At 36.5% G+C, this 20,803-nt stretch overlaps 1 protein-coding gene across 6 annotated transcripts in view; it reads right to left on the bottom strand.

Annotated features, from left to right (window-relative positions):
• Window positions 1-20,803, bottom strand: part of CACNA2D1 (calcium voltage-gated channel auxiliary subunit alpha2delta 1) — a 423,580-nt gene that overhangs the window by 147,923 nt on the left and 254,854 nt on the right. For all 6 annotated transcript variants that reach the window (XM_084784398.1, XM_084784399.1, XM_084784400.1 and 3 more), the window contains exon 6: window positions 3,833-3,962. In XM_084784398.1, the coding sequence (XP_084640524.1) occupies window positions 3,833-3,962 (130 nt within the window). The remainder of the gene's footprint in view (window positions 1-3,832; window positions 3,963-20,803) is intronic.

Raw genomic sequence — 20,803 nt, 5'->3', positions numbered from 1 at the left:
CCTAGCTGAATTAATGAACCCCAGGTCAGTGAGAGGCCTTGTTTCAAAAAAAAAAAAAAAAAGGACACTGATGGAGGGAGATCGAGAACACCAAACTCTGGCCTCTATGCACACACGGGCAGGCACACACACACACAAGACTAAGAAAATGAGGGACTGAGAGAAAGATTCATTCATTAACGTGCTTGCCTTAAGACAGTGAGGACCAGAGTTTGTTCCTAGAGCTCCCATAAAAATACTGAGGATAGTAGTGGGTGAATGTAATTTCAGTGCTGGGCACATAGATACTGAATGATCATGGACCATTCTAGCCTAATTTGTGAGAAGAGACCTTTTATAAAAGGAGGTAGATGGTCCTTCTGAGGATAGTGTCCAAGGATATCTTCTGGCCTCAACACATAGATAAAGAAGATTAAAGGCATGAGTAACACTATAGAGTAATACTGAGCTATTAAAAACAAGGAAATCCTGAAATTTGTGGGCAAAGAATGGAACTAGAGATAATCAAACTGAGTGTGTTAACCCAGACTCAGGAAGACTGATATGGTATATACTCACTTGTAATTGGACACTAGCCCAACAAGGATGTCCCATGAAAGTCTTCACTTACCAGAAGACTGGGATAGATGCAGGGACCACCTATTGGGACTCTAGGTGAGAGAAGTACAGGAGAATAAGGAAATAGAAGGAACTTATAGAAACCTATAAGAAGAATATCATGAAGGGTGGATCTAGACTCAGGGGAGTCTGCTCAAACTACTGCACCAACAAAGGACAATACATGCAGTAATTATTGAACCCCTACTCAGATCTGGCCAAGGGACAGAACATTTTCCACAGTTGGGTGGAGAGTGGGGGCTGACTCTGACATGAACTCTGGTGCCCTTAATTTGACCACTTCCCCTTAGTGGGGAGGCTGGGTGGCACTCAGATTAAGAATAGGAAGGCTACCAAGATGAGACTTGATAGGCTGTGGCCATATGGTAGGGGAGGAGGTCCCCTTCTGTCACAGACCTAGGAGAGAGGAATAGGGTGAAAGAGGGAGGAAGGAAAGAACGGAGGAGACAAGCAAGGGGATAACAATTGAGATGTAATCTGAGTAAATTAATAAAAAATTAAAAAATAAAAGCAAGATTGATATCCCTGCCCACTGAAGTTGGGACACTTGTACTGTTCTTAGATAAAATTTTCCTTTATTAAAATTATAAACAAAGGCCAAAAAAAAAAAAAAAAAAGAAAAAGAAAGAAAGAAAGAAAGAAAAGAAAAGAAAAGAAAAAAGAAAAGAAAGGAAAATGAGGGCTTGCAGGGTAAGCAAGTCCTCAATAGTTCCTGCTTCACAAATAGGTCTGTCTGATATATTAGGCCGAAGGCTGAAGATGATGCTCCAATGTTATAGAGAGTTTTGGGTGATGGTTCAGGCAGCACACTTCCTCTGCCATTTTCTCATTTTGGAAGTAGCTAAACTGTACCTCTGGTTTACTCAGGTAATTAATTTTATTCCTTCTCAAGTCTCTGATGGGGTTGAAGACCAGATAGTTTAGTTTTACAATTAAGCTTAGTTGTTTAGGAGTTAAGATGTTTTTAGGTCTAGATAAACGTATTGAGTTGATAAAGATGAAATATGATACATACTGATTTACATTCAGAATTTTAGACACACCAAGAAAGGAAAAATATTTTCTTCAAGGTTGCCAAATACAAATAGCCAAAGCACTATAAATATAACATTTAAACATTTATATAATTCCTGATTGTTTTGTGGTTCTTCCTGCTGTAGACAGTTTATTGTATATATGTATAATCATATAAATAAATGTATATGTAAAAGAAGAAAAATAATAAAAAAAGAAAAGAAAAGAAATGAGCAACCCCTTTTAAAAAAAGACGAAGAAGGAAAGTGAGGTCTTCCTGAGGACCTTTGCTTGTTTCGAGCACCCACTTGGCACGGGCTCGCACTCCTGCTCCAGGGGAGGTCATGTCCTCTTACGACTTCTGTGGCCACCTCAACTCATGCATACATGCACATACTTAGTCATAAAAATAAACAGACTTAAAATAAAAGGTAAATCTTTAAAAAGATTTTGACAATAAATATCAGACACGGCTGCTACTGTGGCACAGATGAATATACGCAGGCAGAGCTTCATTAGCCTTATTTGGGCTAAGACAAGTTTTGTCTTATTTATTTCACACCAAGCATGCATATATATATACATATACCCAAGAAAAGAAGCCATAGAATACTGCTGTATCATAAAAATTCACATATTAAATTTTAAACTACTGAGTATCAGGAATGGGGAAATATGAAATTCCAGACAGTAAAACAAACACATTATAAAAGGCTTCCACCATGGTAACAGTAGTCAAGGGAGCATCCAGTGTCTCCGACCAGCCACACTAGTTAGAAAGGTAGCACGAGCTCCCAGACAGCTGATGGAAAACAAAACAAAACCAACAACAAAATACCAAAACAACTGACTCACAACTTTATATCCTGTTGAGTTATTATTTTTTCATTGTAAATGCAAAGACAGACACAAAATTGTTACTTTGTTGACATCCAAGACTAAATGATAGGAAAATTGAAACCATATAAAGTAAACAAAGTGGCTGGGCGGTAGTGGCACATGCCTTTAATCCCAGCACTCGGGAGGCAGAGGCAGGTGGATCCCTCTGAGTTCGAAGCCAGCCTGGTCTACAATGCGAGTCCAGGACAGCCAAGGCTACACAGAGAAACCCTGTTCTCGAAAAACCAAAAAAAAAAAAAAAAAAAAAAAAAAAAAGGGTTAAAAACTGAGGAGCGTTACCATGTTGTTAAACATTTATTTACTTTTAAATTTTTACTTATATGTGGAAGTGTTTGCCTGAACATATGCCTGCATACCATGTGCTTGCTTGGTGTCCATGGAGGTCAGACGAGGTATCAGACACCTTGGAAATGGAGTTACAGATGATTGTGAGCTACCATGTGGGTGCGGGGAACCAAACAGGTGTCCCCTACAGGAATGGCAGGTGCTTGTAACTACTCAGCCACCTCTTCAACCCCAAAGATTTTATAAAAGTAATTCCAACCATTCAAATTGTGATTCAATAATAAAGCAATGTTCTTAATAACTATTTGGAACTAATAGTATGAGTTAGATAAGGAAGAAGTTATTTTAATTTTCAGGTAGTAATAATCTCTATACAAACACTCTTTTCTTACTAAAAGTGGGAAAACATCATATGGTTCAAATTCTAAACAAACTAATACACTGAAAATAGTATCTGTCTTTAAAATATTGAAAAGGAGGAACAGGCCTGAGGATGTAACCCGTCGTCACTGCACTGCTCAGCGTGTGTGACAGCCTGGCTTCTAGCTCCAGCTCCCCAACAAATGGCAAAAATGAAGGGAAGTGAATAAATAATATAAGTTAATAAAAGATGAAGTTTATGTCCTACAAAGATGCACGTGTGCCTCTCACATTTCCTTCAATAAAATGGCCTCAGAACAATTCTACCAATAAAATGTAGTTTACAAGGATTCTTTACATATTTTTTCATCTCAATAAATGTAACATGAATTAATTACAGCAAATGCCGACACGAGCTTACTTTGAGTTTGCTATTAGTTTGAGAATTTAAAATATATTGTTACTTTATCCTCAAGTGGCATTTAGGTCTGTGATCTTAACTCAGTTTGGTTATATATGGCTCAAGACTTCCCACAGACTCTTTTATACCAGTAATAACTGATGCTATTTCACACTCTCTCCTATTTTGTTTCTCTATATAAGACATGTAAGACTTGATCAGGATCCCAACAGTTCTTCACATTCTTTTACTTACATCCCTCATAGATGTCCGTGGGAATATGGACCGCTGCATGCTGATAGGATATCTGGCGTCCAAAGTTAGCATCTTCAATAAACACAGGTTTAATCCGTTGACTGCCTGGCTCACTTTCATTTCTTTCAGGCTATATAGGAAAAGAAAGATAATGAGCAATTTTACAAATTATGCTAATATATTTTCATAGTCACTTTCATGTTTGATCAGTATATATTCAAAAGATAGAGCTATATTTTAAATACAGTACCGTGACTCCATTGCTCATGCAAATTCTATCCGGATAATAGCAGTCACATTAAATGCTCATATTACCCAATTAAAACTAAGTTGTCTCCTGATTTCCTTAGGTTGGAAACATTCCAGAATCATCTGGAGCTTTCTCTTAAATCACATGTTAAGATGCAGATTTAAAGCATAGGATAAGTGTCACAGGACAACCAAATTTAAATTATCCACTTGAAATAAATTTCAGGATATACATTACTAAGCTTATATTGGGCAGCTGACAATAATTTGACAAATAGTAGCACACATAAGAAGTGTAAGACAGAACTGAAAGATCATTGTTTTATGTTGTCTTGACTTTTGCACCTTTTCTATGTGAATCAGTTTTGTTTAAAAAAAGAAAGCATATTAAAGGAGAAGAGAATCATTACAATTCTAAATACAATTAAATCTTAACTCAGTTTTTTCAAATAGGCATCAAGACCCAATAAATAATGATATAAGCCAATGACCTAAAGAATTAAAGTCAAGGTCCTTGTCCTTGTGGCTGCCAAATAGTGTTATCTTATCATCCCACGGGCAGAAAACAATTCATGATGCCTTTGCAATGTTTTTCCTTGCATATTAAACATTTTTTCAATTGAAATATATTCTTATTGGCAAACTATTTTAAAGACTAAATTCAGACTTATAGTTTCAATTCTTTTATTGTGGAAGATATTTTATATATTCTATAACGTAATTCTTTGAAACCAAACAGGAATAAAAAAATTATGTTTAAATACAGTATACAGAAAAGTCCCAACATTTTCTCAGTACATGGTAGTGATATACCTAATGAGCAATAGACAAAATTAGAATAACCAGAAAATGTCCTAAAACAGTAGACCTAATGTTGTAAGAAAAAAATTTAAGAGATTTCCAAAAAGAATAGAGTTTATTGTTTATATGCTATTTTTATGTCATGTTATTATATATTGTTTTGTTGTTTTAAAAATTGTAGTCTGCTGAATAACCTGTCAGTATGTTCAATACTGAGACAAAACATATTGCTGTTTGGAACATTAGAAAACTTTTAGACACAAATATTAGTAACATAGATCTTCACAATGATTTTAAGCCACTCTGTGGTGAAATGGGTTTAGTAAGCCATGATCTCACTGTTTTTGCACAAGGAGCCATTACTCTTATAGATTGGTATCACTATGTATGCACACAAATACATCTATGTAGGAGTTTAACTGTAAAATTTATCTTCGATAAATTGTTTGAAAACAGAATACAAGTTTTTCATTCAGGCAACGTCACAGATATACGGGTTTATTTATTAACAAACAGAATTTATTCATTAACAAGAGTCATACTTAAAAGTGAAAATATCTGTATGGGAAAATCACTGATCACACAGCAGACTAGAGGAATATAGCAAGGATGCTGACCAGTGAGAAACTACAAATACTGCCTTGGCTAAGAAAAGTAACACATCTGCCTTGATTAGGGAAAGGAAGAACATAAATGATACAGGAGTTTCTTTTTCTTAGATCATAATATGAAATTTTATACATTTATAAAAGCACAGTCTATGGCCTATTCTTGGACACTATTGACTGAATGAGACAAGGGGATATTAAGAAAACAAGAACCTGTGTTAGTAGCATTGCTAAGAAGAAAACACTTTTCTTATGAATGATAATGCAACCTGTCTCACCCATGAGTATGGTAACAGTGAACAGTTACTCTTTTTAAAATTATTATTAAATTAACTTCCTGATTGCAGCTTTCCCTCCCTCCTCTCCTCCCAGTCCTTCCCTCTCATCTCCCCTCACCCATCTGTCCCTTTCTCAGAAACAGGGAGGCCTGTCATGGACATCAACCAGCCCTGGCACATCAGGTTGCAGTAAGACTAGCTGCACCTTCTTCTACTGAGGCTAGACAAGGAAGCCGAGCCAAGGAAATAGATCCAAAGGCAGGCAATGTAGTCAGAGACAGCCCTGCCCCCACTTTAGGAGTCCCACATGAAGCTTGGCGGGGGGGTAAAAGATGGAGCAGAATTTGAGAGAAGGGCCAATTCCTCTTATTTAAAAACAGCAGTGGAGTCAGGGCAAAGCATCAGCAGCTCTCACTCCTTGCTTTACGGTACAGGCTCTCGGGATCTGTCTCAGACCTTGTCATCACAAAGGACACAAGAGGTGCCCCGGATTTTAACAAATTAAGGGGAAATATACTCTGACATATATTTCTTTAAGGTACTAGTCAATTAAACTAGGCACACATGGCTGTTCAGGAGACACCTCATGAAAAATTATGTTTAGCAATCAGCATAATAATGATAAAAATGGATATCAATATTTTGTTAACCTTCATTTAGAATATAGGTTTGTCATTTGTAGATAACAGAGAAATGTAAATGGTAACATTTTTTCAAATATAATTCAAAAGATGACATTCTTTGTATGTAGTGCAGGGTTTAGCTATCTCCTGAAATGAGCTGGGAAAATGGTGCATATAGAGGACTAATATTAACAATGTATAAAAATTCAAAAAATTAGATATCGAGAAAACAAATAACCCAATTTTAAGAATAGGGTACAGGTTTAAACAGAGAATTCTAAAAAGAGGAAACTCAAATGGCTGAGAAACATGTAAAAAATGTTCAAAATCCATAGCCATTAGGGAAATATAAATCAAAACTACTTTGAGATTTCATCTTATACCAGATGAATGGTAAAGTTTAATAAGATAAGTGACAGCCTATGCTGATGGGCATGTAAAGTAAGGCACACACTCATCCATTGCTGGTTGGAGGGCAAATTACACCGTGATTATGGAAATTAGTGTGCTGGTTCTTCAGCTATGTAGCATATTCCAAAGGATGCTTCCTCCTGTCACAGAGACAATTGTTTAGTGATGGTCATTGCTGCTCTGTTCACAATAGGCATAAAATGGAAGCAGCCTAGATGTCTCTCAACAGAAGAATGGATAAAGAAAATGTCATACATTTACACAATAGAGTATTACTCAGCTGTTGAAAAAGTGGACAGGACATTCTCCACAGTTGTGTGGAGAATGGGGACTGACTCTAACATGAACTCTAGGGCCCCATATTTGACCACTTCCCTGTGATGGGGAGGCCTAATGTCACTCAGAGAAAAAATATGCAGGCTACCAAGATAAGACTTGATCTCCTATGACCATATAGTGGGGGAGGAGGTCCCCCTCAGTCATAGACCTAGGGGAGGGGAATATGGTGAAAGTGGGAGGGAGGGAGGAACAGGAGGATACAAGTGATGGGGTAACAATTTAGATGTATTCTGAAAAAATTAATTAAATCATTAAAAAATGAATAATTCAAAAAAATGACATCATGAAATTTTTAGTCAAATGGATGCGACTAGAAAAACAATCATTCTGAATGAGCTACTGTAAGTGTGCAGGTGATGCTGCTCTCAGGTACCTAGGACATGGTATGTGCTGCCCAACAAAAGGACCAGCCACCACCCCAGTCCCTCTTTGTTCTCAGATTTCTCTCTCTCTGCATCCCTCCTCTCTTCTCCTCTCCCTTCATGTGATCTCTTTCTTTCTCTGCTCTCTCCCCTCCCCCTTCCCCACATGCAATTTCACTGATCCCCTCCTGTGAGGTCAACGAACCCATGCCAGAGCTGCCCCCAGTAAACCTGAGTTTATACTTTATTTTGGCATGAATTGGCTCATTTTGTAGTTTAACTTTTATTTTCTTGTTCTGATTCAATAAAATCAGCTTTCAGTGATTAGTATTAAGTCCTTTCTGTATTTTTGCTCAGTGTCACCAAATACACACTTACCTTCTACATCAGTCTAGTAAACACATCTACAAGTCTTAGTATCTTCAAGCAGGAACTAGCTGAGAGTTTCAGTGAGATGGCCCTGTGTTCTTATGGACACTACCCACCATCCACTGGCTAGTACTCATCCTGGCTATACAACATGAATGGAACAACTCAGGTTTCCAGACCTTTCTCTCTGACTACTCTTTCTTTGTGTGTGTGTGTGTGTGTGTGTGTGTGTGTGTGTGTGTGTGTGTGTGTATGTGTGTGTGTGTCATCCTGTATCGCCCCCCCCCAGAGTCTTCATTTCTGACTAAAGCAATTACAACAACGAGGCTCTGTTCCCAGTACCCATGACTAGCAAGCATCTTCATCTAGAGACCAGCCCCTCATGCATATATTCCAATTCTGAGTGAGTGGTTACAGAAGAAACTTTATTCCTTAACCCATTATGTTGTTCCAGCATTACAATATATCTGCATGCTCACTTCATCTTAAATATAATAAATACTACTTCTAACAATAATTAATTTGAGGCTCTAAAGCATATTGTATATTAAGAATATAAGACCAGGAATGCCATTGAAACATTAAAGAATTCTGAATTCCAGATGGTCTATAATAAAGTGTTACTATGCAACAATGAAAATTCTATATACAAAATAGCTACAGAAATTAAAGAAATGATTACAAGTGAAAGTTCTAAAACAGGTCCCCTTTATTTTTGTTTATTTATTTTTTATTGATTTGTTCATATTACATCTTGATTGTTAGCCCTTCCCCAGTTTCCTCCCATTCTTCCCTCCCTCCCACTTCCCCCCTTCTCCCCTCCCCTATGTCTATGATTGAGGGAGACCTCCTCCCCCTATATATGCTCTTAGAATATCGAGTCTCTTCTTGGTAACTTGCTATTCTTCCTCTGAGTGCCGCCAGGCCTCCCCATCCAGGGGACGTGGTCAGAAAAGGGGCACCAGATTTCCTGTGAGAGTCAGTTCTCACTCTCCACTCAGTGGTGGAGAGTATCATGTTTGTCGGCTAGGTCTTGGTAGGGGTTCGAAGTTTACTGCCTATATTCTCCTTGGCTGGTGCCTTAATTTGAGGAGGACCCCAGGTCCCAGATCCGCCTGTCATAAAGTTCTTCTTGTAGGTTTCCAGCCCCTTTATACATTAGAATTTTATAATTCCATCAGTAGTGAAATACAAATTTTGACTGAATTTCTATAGTATTAGTTAGAGCTCAGTTAATACAGACAAATCTCTCTCTCTCTCTCTCTCTCTCTCTCTCTCTCTCTCTCTCTCTCTCTCTCACACACACACACACACACACACACACTATATATATATATATATATATATATAACATTAAATTAAACAAGGACCAAAATATGCAAATATTATGAATTAATTATTATTATTATTGAGACAGGGTTTCTCTGGAATCCTTGACTGTCCTGGAACTCACTTTGTAGACCAGGCTAGCCTCAAACTCAGAGAGCCTCCTGCTTCCATATTCTGAGTTCTTATTAAAGATGTAAGCCATCATCACCTGGCAACCAAAAGTGTCTTCACAGTTTTTAGAAAATATTATTTATTTGTGTGTGTGTGTGTGTGTGTGTGTGTGTGTGTGTGTGTGCGCGCGCGCACGCATATGTATGTAGAAGTGAGAACAGCTTGAGGGAGTTAGTTCCTTCTTTTCCATAACCTTACCTCATAATCAAGGTAACAATCACAGATTGTTAAGCTAGGTAGCAAGTGCCTTGTCAATATGCCATCTCCTGGGCATATTCTTCATAGTTTTTAACTAATAAAATCTTATTGAACAAGGATGTAACTGAAGGTCACTATATTACTTGAAACGAGGCACGTAAAATGAGGTAATACATAGTGTTATTCATATGTGGAATCTAAAAATACTGACTTTGTAGAAGGTGAGCATGGAGTGGTGGCTGCCAGACCCTGTAAAAGTAGGCAGCACTGCAAAAGGTTGAACAGTGTGCACCTGCTACCGTTAGCTCTTGCACACTCCGACACTGTAGGGAGGCTGCCCTTAATGATAAAGAGCTGTGTGTTTTTAAATGGCAGGACTAGGGCATTTAAAGTCTTCACAATGAAGAAAGGTTGATGTAATAATTTCAACCTGATTAAAATATTATACTATATACATAGGTATTGAAACTGTAAGTGGTATCCCTTTAACATGTGTATTTTGATGTTTTGTATATTAGTTAAGCATTTCTAAAGTAAACAAAATAGATCATGCCTGGACCTCAGGAACTCTCATACCAAGCATTAGAAATCACCTGTGGAAAATATTCCTCTAACTCTATAATTAAGTTAAAGGAATGTTCAGGCCTCTTTGAGATGCTGTCATTTAAACAGATGTGAAATTTCAGGGAAAAATATTTGCTTCCCTGCAGAAAACAAATGTTAAAAATCATGCCATGAAGCCGCTCCTCCTCACGGACTTTTTGCTCCCAAAGTACCACTGCAGGTCACCGCCATATAACCCCACCACCTTCTAGAATCACATGTTTCTATACAATTAAATCATTAAACACTGCGCTCATAAAGAGACAGTATATAAAATGCCATGGAAGAATTAGTTTTAAAGTAAACGAGACTACCAAGAAGGAAGCAAATAAATATGCAAAGGAGCTCTACAGATCAGACAAATGTCCCTGACAGGCCAAAACTTTTAAATAGTCACTAAAATAAAATGAAGCAAATAAATCAATTCCAGGTAATGAGATGAGATACCCAGCCCACACTTATTTCATTAAGATTATAGTCAGACACATATTTCACAATGGGTTAAGAGGTCTGAAACCGTCTGACTTATTTCTGCTCACTCCCAGAATGCAGGAAACAACTCAGACCTGCACAACTCAGATCACTTGGGCAATCTGCTCTGCGATCTTCAGGGAATTTGAGCACTTACTGGGACAGATGTCTCTAAAAGCCGAACGAGTAGTCTAAGTAAACATTGGCTTTACAGAAAACTTTAAATAGATATCCGGAAAATTATTTATTTGATGGTATTTTCAATTTTCTTTAAATTTTTAGTATTTAGAGCCTTAAAGAACATCAACATGATCATCTGATTTGTATCCACCATTTTTTTCAAAATTTTTGTAAGATTTACCTGTGAATTTTATTTAGCATATGGATTGTCTTAAATGACACAAATTCAGAGATTAAATTCCCTTTTATTGTGACTAACATTTCCCCCCCCCCCACTTTGGTCATAAAATCAGCTTAAATTTGATTGTGATATCATTTATACTGTTCAGAAATTACATGCAAAACCAGCAGTGTTGTAAATGACTTACATCACCTGTAGTGTATTACTGCCACCTACATTTTACAGAACAGATGATGCAAAAGAAGAGATCACGTGGCTTTTACAGTCTCTGCTAGGGAAAGGAAGGGCAGTGATTCACACCTGGGTAGTGGTGCCTCTGAGAAGCCCTCACTTTGCTATGAGGATGTGCACAGTAATGGTACATACATGCCTTGCTCTTAAAAAAAAAATCAAGCGGAGTCACATTCTGAAATTTCAGGAAGGGAAGTCATATAATTAGTTTTAAATCTTTAAGGAAAATACCAGAAAAAGGAAGCACACCTAATAAGGGCCACCATCAAGGTGCTAAAGGTTTGGTAGATAAGAGCTAGCACTGGGCCCATGGTTCTACAGTGAAGGCATTTCCCACAAAGCCAGCCATGAGTTACAAGCTCCCAGGGCACCGTGAGGAATACATTGCATAGGACTGGAAAATTTATAGCGCTCTGTGGTCAGTTATTTGGAGAAGTGACGATGTCAGCAGAGACCGGAACAGCTTAACTCTATGTGGCCAGGTGGTCCTGTTTCCAGGATGGCCGGGCACCTTATCCTTCTATGAGAGCTATAATTGTCAAGTAATTAAGTCAAGTTATCCTTTCGCTTCTGTTTCAAGTCGTGCCTCCCTGAACACATTCTACAATCCCTGCTGAACAACAACTCTGTGGGCCTCTTGGACATGGCATCCTTAAGTCTGCCTGTCAATAGGTATTTATTTTATAGCTACAAGGTGAATAAAAATATCATTGCTTGAAATAAAAGTGCAAATATATTACAAAATGTCCCTGAGTAGTTATCTGACAAGGGTCCTTTAAGGATTTCCAGATGGCTCCCCCACAAACTGGCTCATTCAGAGAGGGGCAAGCAAGGGCACATTCTGAATAAACAACTGGTCACCTTTAAATACCTGTTTTGCTTTGAGGGTGACAATGGATCACCATCACAGGAACACTGCGCTTGGGCCTATCTTTCTTCATGACAAATATAAACGTGGTGACATGCCAGCATGGGACACATTGAAGAACATAGAATCTGGAGAGCCTAAATTCGATCTTGGTGCCCGTGGGGAACGCATCCATGGCCTTGCTGTGACTTATTTCTGTTATGAAGCTGCCCCTGCGTCCCCCAGCCACTGGTCCATCTAACTCTCCCCAAATCCTCCTGCTGCCTGGGCCATTAGATGCTGTTGTTCTAGGATTTCTATGCTGTATTTAAACCTTTTTAAAAATTGCTTCTTCTCTGTTGTTTCAATTGTGAGGCAGGGTGAGGGTAAAGGAGTAAGAGGTAGGCAGGCGGACTATGACAGGTCGGAGGGCATACCACCTAGGAAAGTAGTCAAACTAACTTTTGTGTTGAATAATGCTTAACGTTGGAAAATTAAATATTTAGTTGAATCTGGCCCTGTTGTATACATGTAGCTTCACACTTGTTAGGAGAATTTCAGATGCTTATTTTCAAATTCGGCTTGCAAGCTAAACATAAAACTCTACTCTAAGGAATTCTTCGAAGCAACCAAACTAAACATTTAACTGTCTACTAGAGATCTCCTCTGGGATGTCCTTGAGCAAGGGTTTGCTATAAATGTTTCTTGGTTTTTAACACCCTTTGTCTGAAGCACTGTAGGCCACCCACATCTGCCACTGTACACAGATTACACCACAGACCTAATCGCTGTCTACTCCCTGGGCTGTGGCTCGGTCTTTGCAGATACAAACGTTGCACTTTACATCTCTGCCTCTTGAGCTCCATCTTAACCACTCTTCTAATAAAATCGCCACTTTTAAAGCATTTTTACAAACATTTCTTTAGTTGCTTGAGTGCATTGTATATGAATAATTTGTGTTGCTCAGTTTTCTTATTCTGATGAGCGTTTATCCATGGCAGCTTTGTGTTATGATTTTCAGGTGTCATGTGTACACCTGGATTGTTCTCTGCAAGGACTAACCATGTATTTAATGTTGTTTTCCTTTCTTACCCAAAAAAGATAACGTGACTCCAACTCAGAGACCAGCATCTGTGTCTTTGTTACTGTGATATGATTCCTGTTTAATTGAAACTTTCCAGTGTTCCCATCAACTGTTCCCTGTGTTGTTAGTTTTTAAAAACGAAATACCTGTCTCATTTTATGACTAGGAAAGGTGCAGAGGCTAGCTTTTACTTTTGTTTCCTTCCAGTGCATCACATTAGTATCTAAAGAACAGAGAATGACATTAAAAATGTAATTTATGATGAAGAGAAATTAACAAGATTAAGTATTTTTTTTAAAACGTGTATATATAAATTATTCTTTGGATTACAGTGACTAATACAAACCTAGGGTGAGGTGTGGAGAGCAAAAAAAAAAATTGGCCCTCTAAGAAATAAATTAAGTGTAGAGAATAGAAAAAGGCTTAGAATATATCTGTAATATTAGTTTCTTAAGCCTTTTTCATAGTTACATCAGATGAGATTTCAGCATAGACTCAGTGACTGCTAGAGAAAAAATAAGATTTCATAGGTGAATATATTGTGCTCTGCTTTATTAGAGCTGTGCTAGCAATTTTAACCACACAAAGCTGCCCTTTGGGAAATAATGCTATGAGAAGAGACCTAAAGGAAACATTTGTAAAGATTGGGGGTGGTGGAAACTCCAAGAAGAAAACCATTTCAACACCAAAAGTTGTCTGCTTAGCAGGTTCCAGCAAGATTCACACATGTGCTTAAATACCAGACTAAACAGTACAAATTCAATGACTGTAATAGAAAGTAACCTAAAACACAGTGTTTAGGAATATATATGTATTCATAATGCATTGCATGATTAAAAGCCTATTTAAATTTTAGAAACAAAAAGTTGAGATCATTTAAATAATTCCTACATATATTTGACATTAATGTCTAACCACAAACTAATGCCTTAGAATAAGAAAGAAAATGGCTGATGCTAGTGTATGGGAAATAGAGAATATGGCCATGATGTTGCTAATCAGGGGAGCTGAAAAACAAATCATCTAGCACAGAAGTAGGGAGAAAGGTAAAAATAGCAGCCAGGGGTTCAGAGTGTGCAGTCGTCCGGTCCTTTGCACAAGGAATAGCTAAGCCACCTTTTAGCTATTTATATCACTATTGAAATCACAGAGGACAATTTTAATATGAGTAGTTTCTTAATTTAGCATTCTAATTAGTTCCATTGATTAATTTTGTGTGAGGTATTAATATATATGGTGGTCCCTTGAAATTGTAAACATAGAATTGTAATGGGGAGCCAAATACAAATTAAAACAGTGTACTGGCATTATGACTTTTAAGCAATACATATACCTATACATACACACACACACACATATATTATACATACATACATACATACATACATACATACAACCTCATGAATGAAGTAGCCCATCAATTCACCTATGCTGCAAAAACTTTTGTGAAGATGAGTAAACTATTTCATACAAGTCCAACTTCATTAGATAAGGAATCTGTGTAATATGTAAATAAAACAACGTAACCCTTTAAAAATCCTAATTTATATTATGAGAGGTTAGTATTTACTGTTCTTTATTATCTTTTCTGAATAATGTGTCCATTGTAGAAAATAATTTAGTAGTAGTGATCAAAATGCATGCATTCACAAAGATTAGAATAAATAATTTTAAGTCCATTTCATATAAAAGTGTACTTTCCACTCCGATTTAAAGATTCAACTACATTTGAATGATAAGAAGTTACGTGGATGGAATGTTGACACTGACTCTAATGCACTCAGAAAAGCAACTGAAGACATGTAGAGAAACTCTTATCTCTTAATTACTACTTTCTCCTTTCTTACTTAAATTCTATCTTTTATATTTTACTTGGGTTATTCATATTGAGGGGAAAATATAAATTTTGTTTTGAACCTGCAGTTCATTATAGGCTTCAAACAATGCCTGTAATAAAAAGTGACAAGTGTATCTTCTCAAATAGGCTCTGTACAGGAAAGGAGATTTCCTCTAAGGGCCCTCCTACTTTTGTGGTAAGATAGGAGGGAGGGAGGGAAGGTGAGAGAGAGTGGAGAGAGGCAAAAAGAAGAGGAGGTAGAGGAGGAGAGAGAGACAGAGACAGAGAGACAGAGAGGAGAGAGAGACACACACACACACACACACAGAGAGAGAGAGAGAGAGAGAGAGAGAGAGAGAGAGAGAGAGATCAAGACTGAGATGAAAAACAGGAAGAGCAAAAGATATCCTGGCTAGAATTCCCACACTAGCTTTGGAACCCAGAAAGTTATGGAAGGGAAGACTCAACATACTTTTGGAAGTTTATGTTTCTGAAATAAAAAGCTAGGAGGTATCTAATTAATGCTGTCAAATTTCCTCATAAATTTTCAAAATCTGATAAGAAAATTCAAATAAACTATAGTAGGTTATATAGGATCATCTTATGTTTCAATTCAGGTTCAAATTTAGTACAGTTTTGTGGCAGCCATATTATTTCTCAAAATTGTTCTGAAAATAACTTAACAGCTATTAGGTCATTTGACCAAAATCTAATTTTGACTAATTATTGTTTTGAGTAGGAACTACATGTATAACATCAGTTTTAAGTAAGCATCTAGGTACAATGAAAATCTTATTTTCTCAAACACTTCGAAAAAAATTTACATGCTTCCCCAGTTTTTGTCGATGTAACTGTGTGTGTGTGCATGTATGTGTGCATGTGTGTGGGCGTGCATGTGTGTGTGTGTTTGCATGTGTGTGCGTGTGTGGTGTCTATGTGTCTGTGCAGTGCATGTGAGTGCAGCGGCCAGTGCAAGCCAGCAGAGTGCATCAGATCTAACAAAGCTGAAGTTACATGCTGCTGTGAACAACCCAGTGTGCGTTCTCCTAATGAAATTCAGGTCCTCTGGAAGAGCAACAGGTTCTTTTATGCATAAAAACATCTCTCTAGCACCTTCTCTTGGATGTTAAGGGCTCTATAACCTTTGAATTTGTATTTGAAATCAGTTCAAATTCCTTATGTAAATATATAGTAAATGAGTTAAAAGTTAATATTAATACCCTTCATAATATCTTAGCTACAAAAATAGTATAATTTATTATAAAAAATCTTATATTTATAAAAGTATTCAGATTTACTAATATAGTCATGAGCTAATAACATTTAAATGTTTCAGGCAACTGCTACTGAAATAGCTGTGAAAAAAAATCTAGCTTGGCCAACATTAAGAAATATATATTGACATTCATATTTTACAGATAAATTGAAGATCACTTACAGTATTTCAACAAGGTCTTAAAGCTGATAAAATAACAAACTTTTGAACAACAGGCTTCCTTTACATGTGGGCAAGATGTGAATATTGGTAGATGAAACTAATCCAAGCAATGAAAAAGCAATTTTAATGTGTAAATTCTCTTTTAATATAATGGCAAGCAGTGCTACAGGAAATAATTACTTTGTAAATTAAGGTGAACAGTGGAGTTTGGTCTAATCTTTCTGCAAATGGTTATATATATATATATATATATATATATATATATATATATATATGAAATTTCTAACAACAGAACTACTTTCTGGGAACCTGACCTACAAACAAACTAGAAATTTTCATTAAAAAGTGTTAAAACACAAATACATTTATTACACTGTTCTGCATTTGAATGTTCAAGAAGTGAAATTTAACCTCTTCAGCAGAACAGTGAGTTCATGGTATCTTACCAACTCAAATTATTGTCTGACATCTATTCAATAATATGGTAAATAATTTTACTATCTCATAAATCATTATTTGAATAGTTGGCAGGTTGGTCATGGTTTCATATGACTGTAAAGTCAGCCAATCTTATACAGCAGGACCCTGTCTCTCAAAAACAAAACAGAAAAAAAAAGTAAAATGAAAGATATGTTAATGGAAAGCTTTAAAAGACAAAAGTTAAAGAGCTAATATGACTTTTTAACAGCCTAAGAAATATTTGGATAACTTTCCTCTTCTTTATAAATCCTAAAATCTATAATATGGCTATATTCTTTACAAATACCAAGTATATTCTCCATAGAAATACTTACTTTCTTCAGAATTCAAGTTAGGGATTGCGTGCACTCAGAACAGCACTAGTCAACTACATTATGTCTTAGGCTAAAAAATAAACTTGGTTGGGGGTTACACATGCATGCACATTTATGTGAACTTGGTGCCTGTGGATAACAGAAGCTAATGTCAAGTCTCTTTTCAATCTCTTTTCTCTTTTATTTTAAAAGATTTGTTTATTTATTATTATGTATACAGTGCTCTGCCTGCACGTACCCCTACAGGCTAGAAGAGGGCATCAGATCACATTATAGATGGCTGTGAGCCACCATGGGGCTGCTGGGAAGTGAACTCAGGACCTCTGGAAGAGTAGGCAGTGCTCTTCACTGCTGACAATCTTGTTTGAGAAAGGATCTGTCTTTCACTTCATGCACTGGCTGCACTGGCTGAGCTGCAAGCCTGCAGGTTGGAGATAGGATTACAGATACTTGTCCCAACACCCACTTTGTAAGAGGGTGCTGGGTGTCAGAATTCCTCCAGCCCTCACACTTGGGCAGCAGCAGGCACATTAACCGGAGTCAACTCCTCAGCAAAACGTCTGGAGCTCTAATAGGATTTAATAACGTGTGAGTAATTAGAATTAAAGGACTTATCTGAGCATGACTGGGTCTATGAGTCCTACTATTTTCTTTACACTGCATGCATTCTCTGCCAACATCTCTATTACTATGAACATAAAAAACAGATCATCACCATCCAAATACTAATAATAGTTTCTGAGCTCTTTGACATCCGTAAGCTTTTGATTGATTTTGCTGAAAAATTAATGTCTTATGTCTAATTTGGATAATGCATTATTTTCTATATCAATTATAAAATATAACAGTATAATTCATTTATTTTGGTTGGGATGAAGAAGTTCAAAATACAAATCACATTCAACAGCTTCACTTCCGTTGATTCTTTTCTTCATGACAAAATTTTCTTTCAATACAAAGAGGATAAATAATGCCAAAGGTATTTCAATTCACTATTCGAAAAACATCTCTGCATGTAGACTGGGGAGAAAACACTGGCTGTGATTTCGGGACTCCAAATACAAGACTCATTAATACTTTTCCACCCATGGTGGATGAATATTCTAACCTTGACATACTGTGACTGAAAATGAGGTCATTGCTTACTGCTAAAAGTCAGCTTTAAGTTTCTGTCTGTACTCATTATAACCTTGAATAAAAAGTACTCTATTTCTATGTAAAATAAAAGGAAAATCTTGACTACCAAGCAAATCTAACTAAGCAAAACTTCTTGGCATAAAATGTAATTACTTGTATAGGTGTTACAGCAAAATATTTATTTGACATATTTCATGTCATTATTACAAAGTAACACATTCTAGAAGCTTTAGTATTACAAAAACCATTGTCAGTGTTTTTATGAACTGAATGTTTTGTAAAGGAGATAATTAAAGTACTACTATTAAAATTGATGATGATTTTCATATTTTGTTGTATTTTTTCTGTTTTTGATTATATTTACATCATCTTCTTCACTTTTCCCTCCAAAGCTTCCCTTGAATCTCCCTAGCTCTCCGTCAAATTTGTGATCAATTTATTTTCAAATGACTAATACTAATTGTAATTCAACTTTTATTCTGACACCACTTGATAAACCATAAAAACATTTTGTATTTGCTGACAGTCTTTAAGGACCATTCTGTATCACTAAGGTTACATATGCAGTCTTTATAATAGTTAAGATATCACATGGGAACACCTGTTTCTGGTACCACAAGACAACCACCTGTGTCTATAGAGATGATTAGCCCTTTATAAAGAATCACTCTGGAGATTGTGAGAAGGCTCATCAGTGAGGAGCACTTCCTACTTTTCAGAGGAGATGGATTTGATTCCATGCACTCACATGGCAAGTGCAAGTGACAACCATCTGTAGCTCTGGTTCCAGGGGATCTGATATGACCCTCAGACCTCTGTGTGCACCATGCCCACATATGTTGCACATACATACATGCAAACTCATATACAGTCAAAATACCCATTTACATAAAATTAAAACAAATAATGTAAAAAAAAGAAAAGAAACCAAGGTTTTAATCTATGAAAGGGGAACACGTGGTTTTTATAGTGTTATTATGCAAATTAAGATAATTTGTGAAAAGTGGTTAATAGGATATCAGAAAATTTAGTACTCAGTTTAATTTGGTATTTGAAGCTATTAGTAGGTTGCATAATCTGGAAATGGTGACGTTTCAATAAAATATATTTATGTTTGTTTTTTTAATGACTTGGAAGGCCAACTATTTATTTTCCATGTTTTCATTCTCCTACAGGCTATTGAAAGAATGCTTTTTATTCAGATAGAAAAGCAAAGATGACAAACAGTAATTTTATAACAGTCCTGCATTTTATTTAATGGTGAATTCTAGTACTTACGAATATAACAGGGCTTCAAAATACACTTGTGGATAAATAATTATGTATAAATATTTTTCCAAAACAATTAATCAACTAAGAAAGTTTATAACCTTAAATATAAACTCCAAGTTTTGAAATGGTACCATGATAACTAAATGAAATGCCATTTCAATCTCCATAAAAATGGCAAAATTATATATAGGTTAATATTTAAAAATAATTCATGTTCTCAAACATTTAAAAACTCATGGTAAAAACATTTATTTAAGAAATATTATGTAAGATGTCAAGAGTACTGCTCAGTGATAGAGCACATGCAGGGCTCTTGACTATATTCCCAAGCAACACACACACACACACACACACACACACACACACACACATGTCCTATTGTGAAATTCTCATATATTACTTTACCCATTACCGTGCTAACGCTCTAATGAAAGCAAATTAAGGAAGAAAGAATTTTATTTGGGATCAGAATGTGATGCAACTGCTATTGTGGCAAGAAAAGCATGTGCGTGATCTTGAAGCAGCTGGGAATACTGTGTCCACAGTCAGGAAGCAAAGATAAATGAATGCTAGCACTGAGCCCCCTTTCTTCCATTCATGCAGTCCAGGACCTCACTCTCAAGAAGAGAACCTCCCACAGGTAAGGTTGGTCTACCCAGCACCATTAATATTAGTAAAATAATCCATTACAGCTAACCTACTTACAGAATCCCTCACAGGTTTGCCCACTGGCTTTTCATCTAAGAGATTCTTAGTAATGTCAAGTTGTCAATGAATTGTAGCCATCTTAGCCATTATGTCTTAAAAGTCAGATCAGCCAGGATCACTTGTTAATAGTTTGGGGATATCATTGGCATTGGATTTTAAAAATAGTTCCTATTGGTACATACAGTTCAGACATACCAGATTTACGGTGACCCCATTGACATTACCTAGGACATGGAGATGAATCTATTAATATCTATGCACAATCTTGCAAATGGATTACACATATATAACTGTGACACTGTAACACACATTGGGGTACTTACGAGGTGTGCTGGTTCAGAAACAGGAAATTAAATAGCCATTTCTCATATAGGAAGGCCGGTGAGCAGTCAGTACAAAGTGTTTACATTCACCGTCATCTCGACACATCAAACTCATATTTTGCTTTTG

Source organism: Acomys minous (genome assembly GCF_964271855.1).
Source record: "Acomys minous genome assembly, chromosome: 6".
In the NCBI taxonomy this organism is placed as follows: domain Eukaryota; kingdom Metazoa; phylum Chordata; class Mammalia; order Rodentia; family Muridae; genus Acomys; species Acomys minous.
This window is presented reverse-complemented; position numbering and strand designations above follow the sequence as displayed.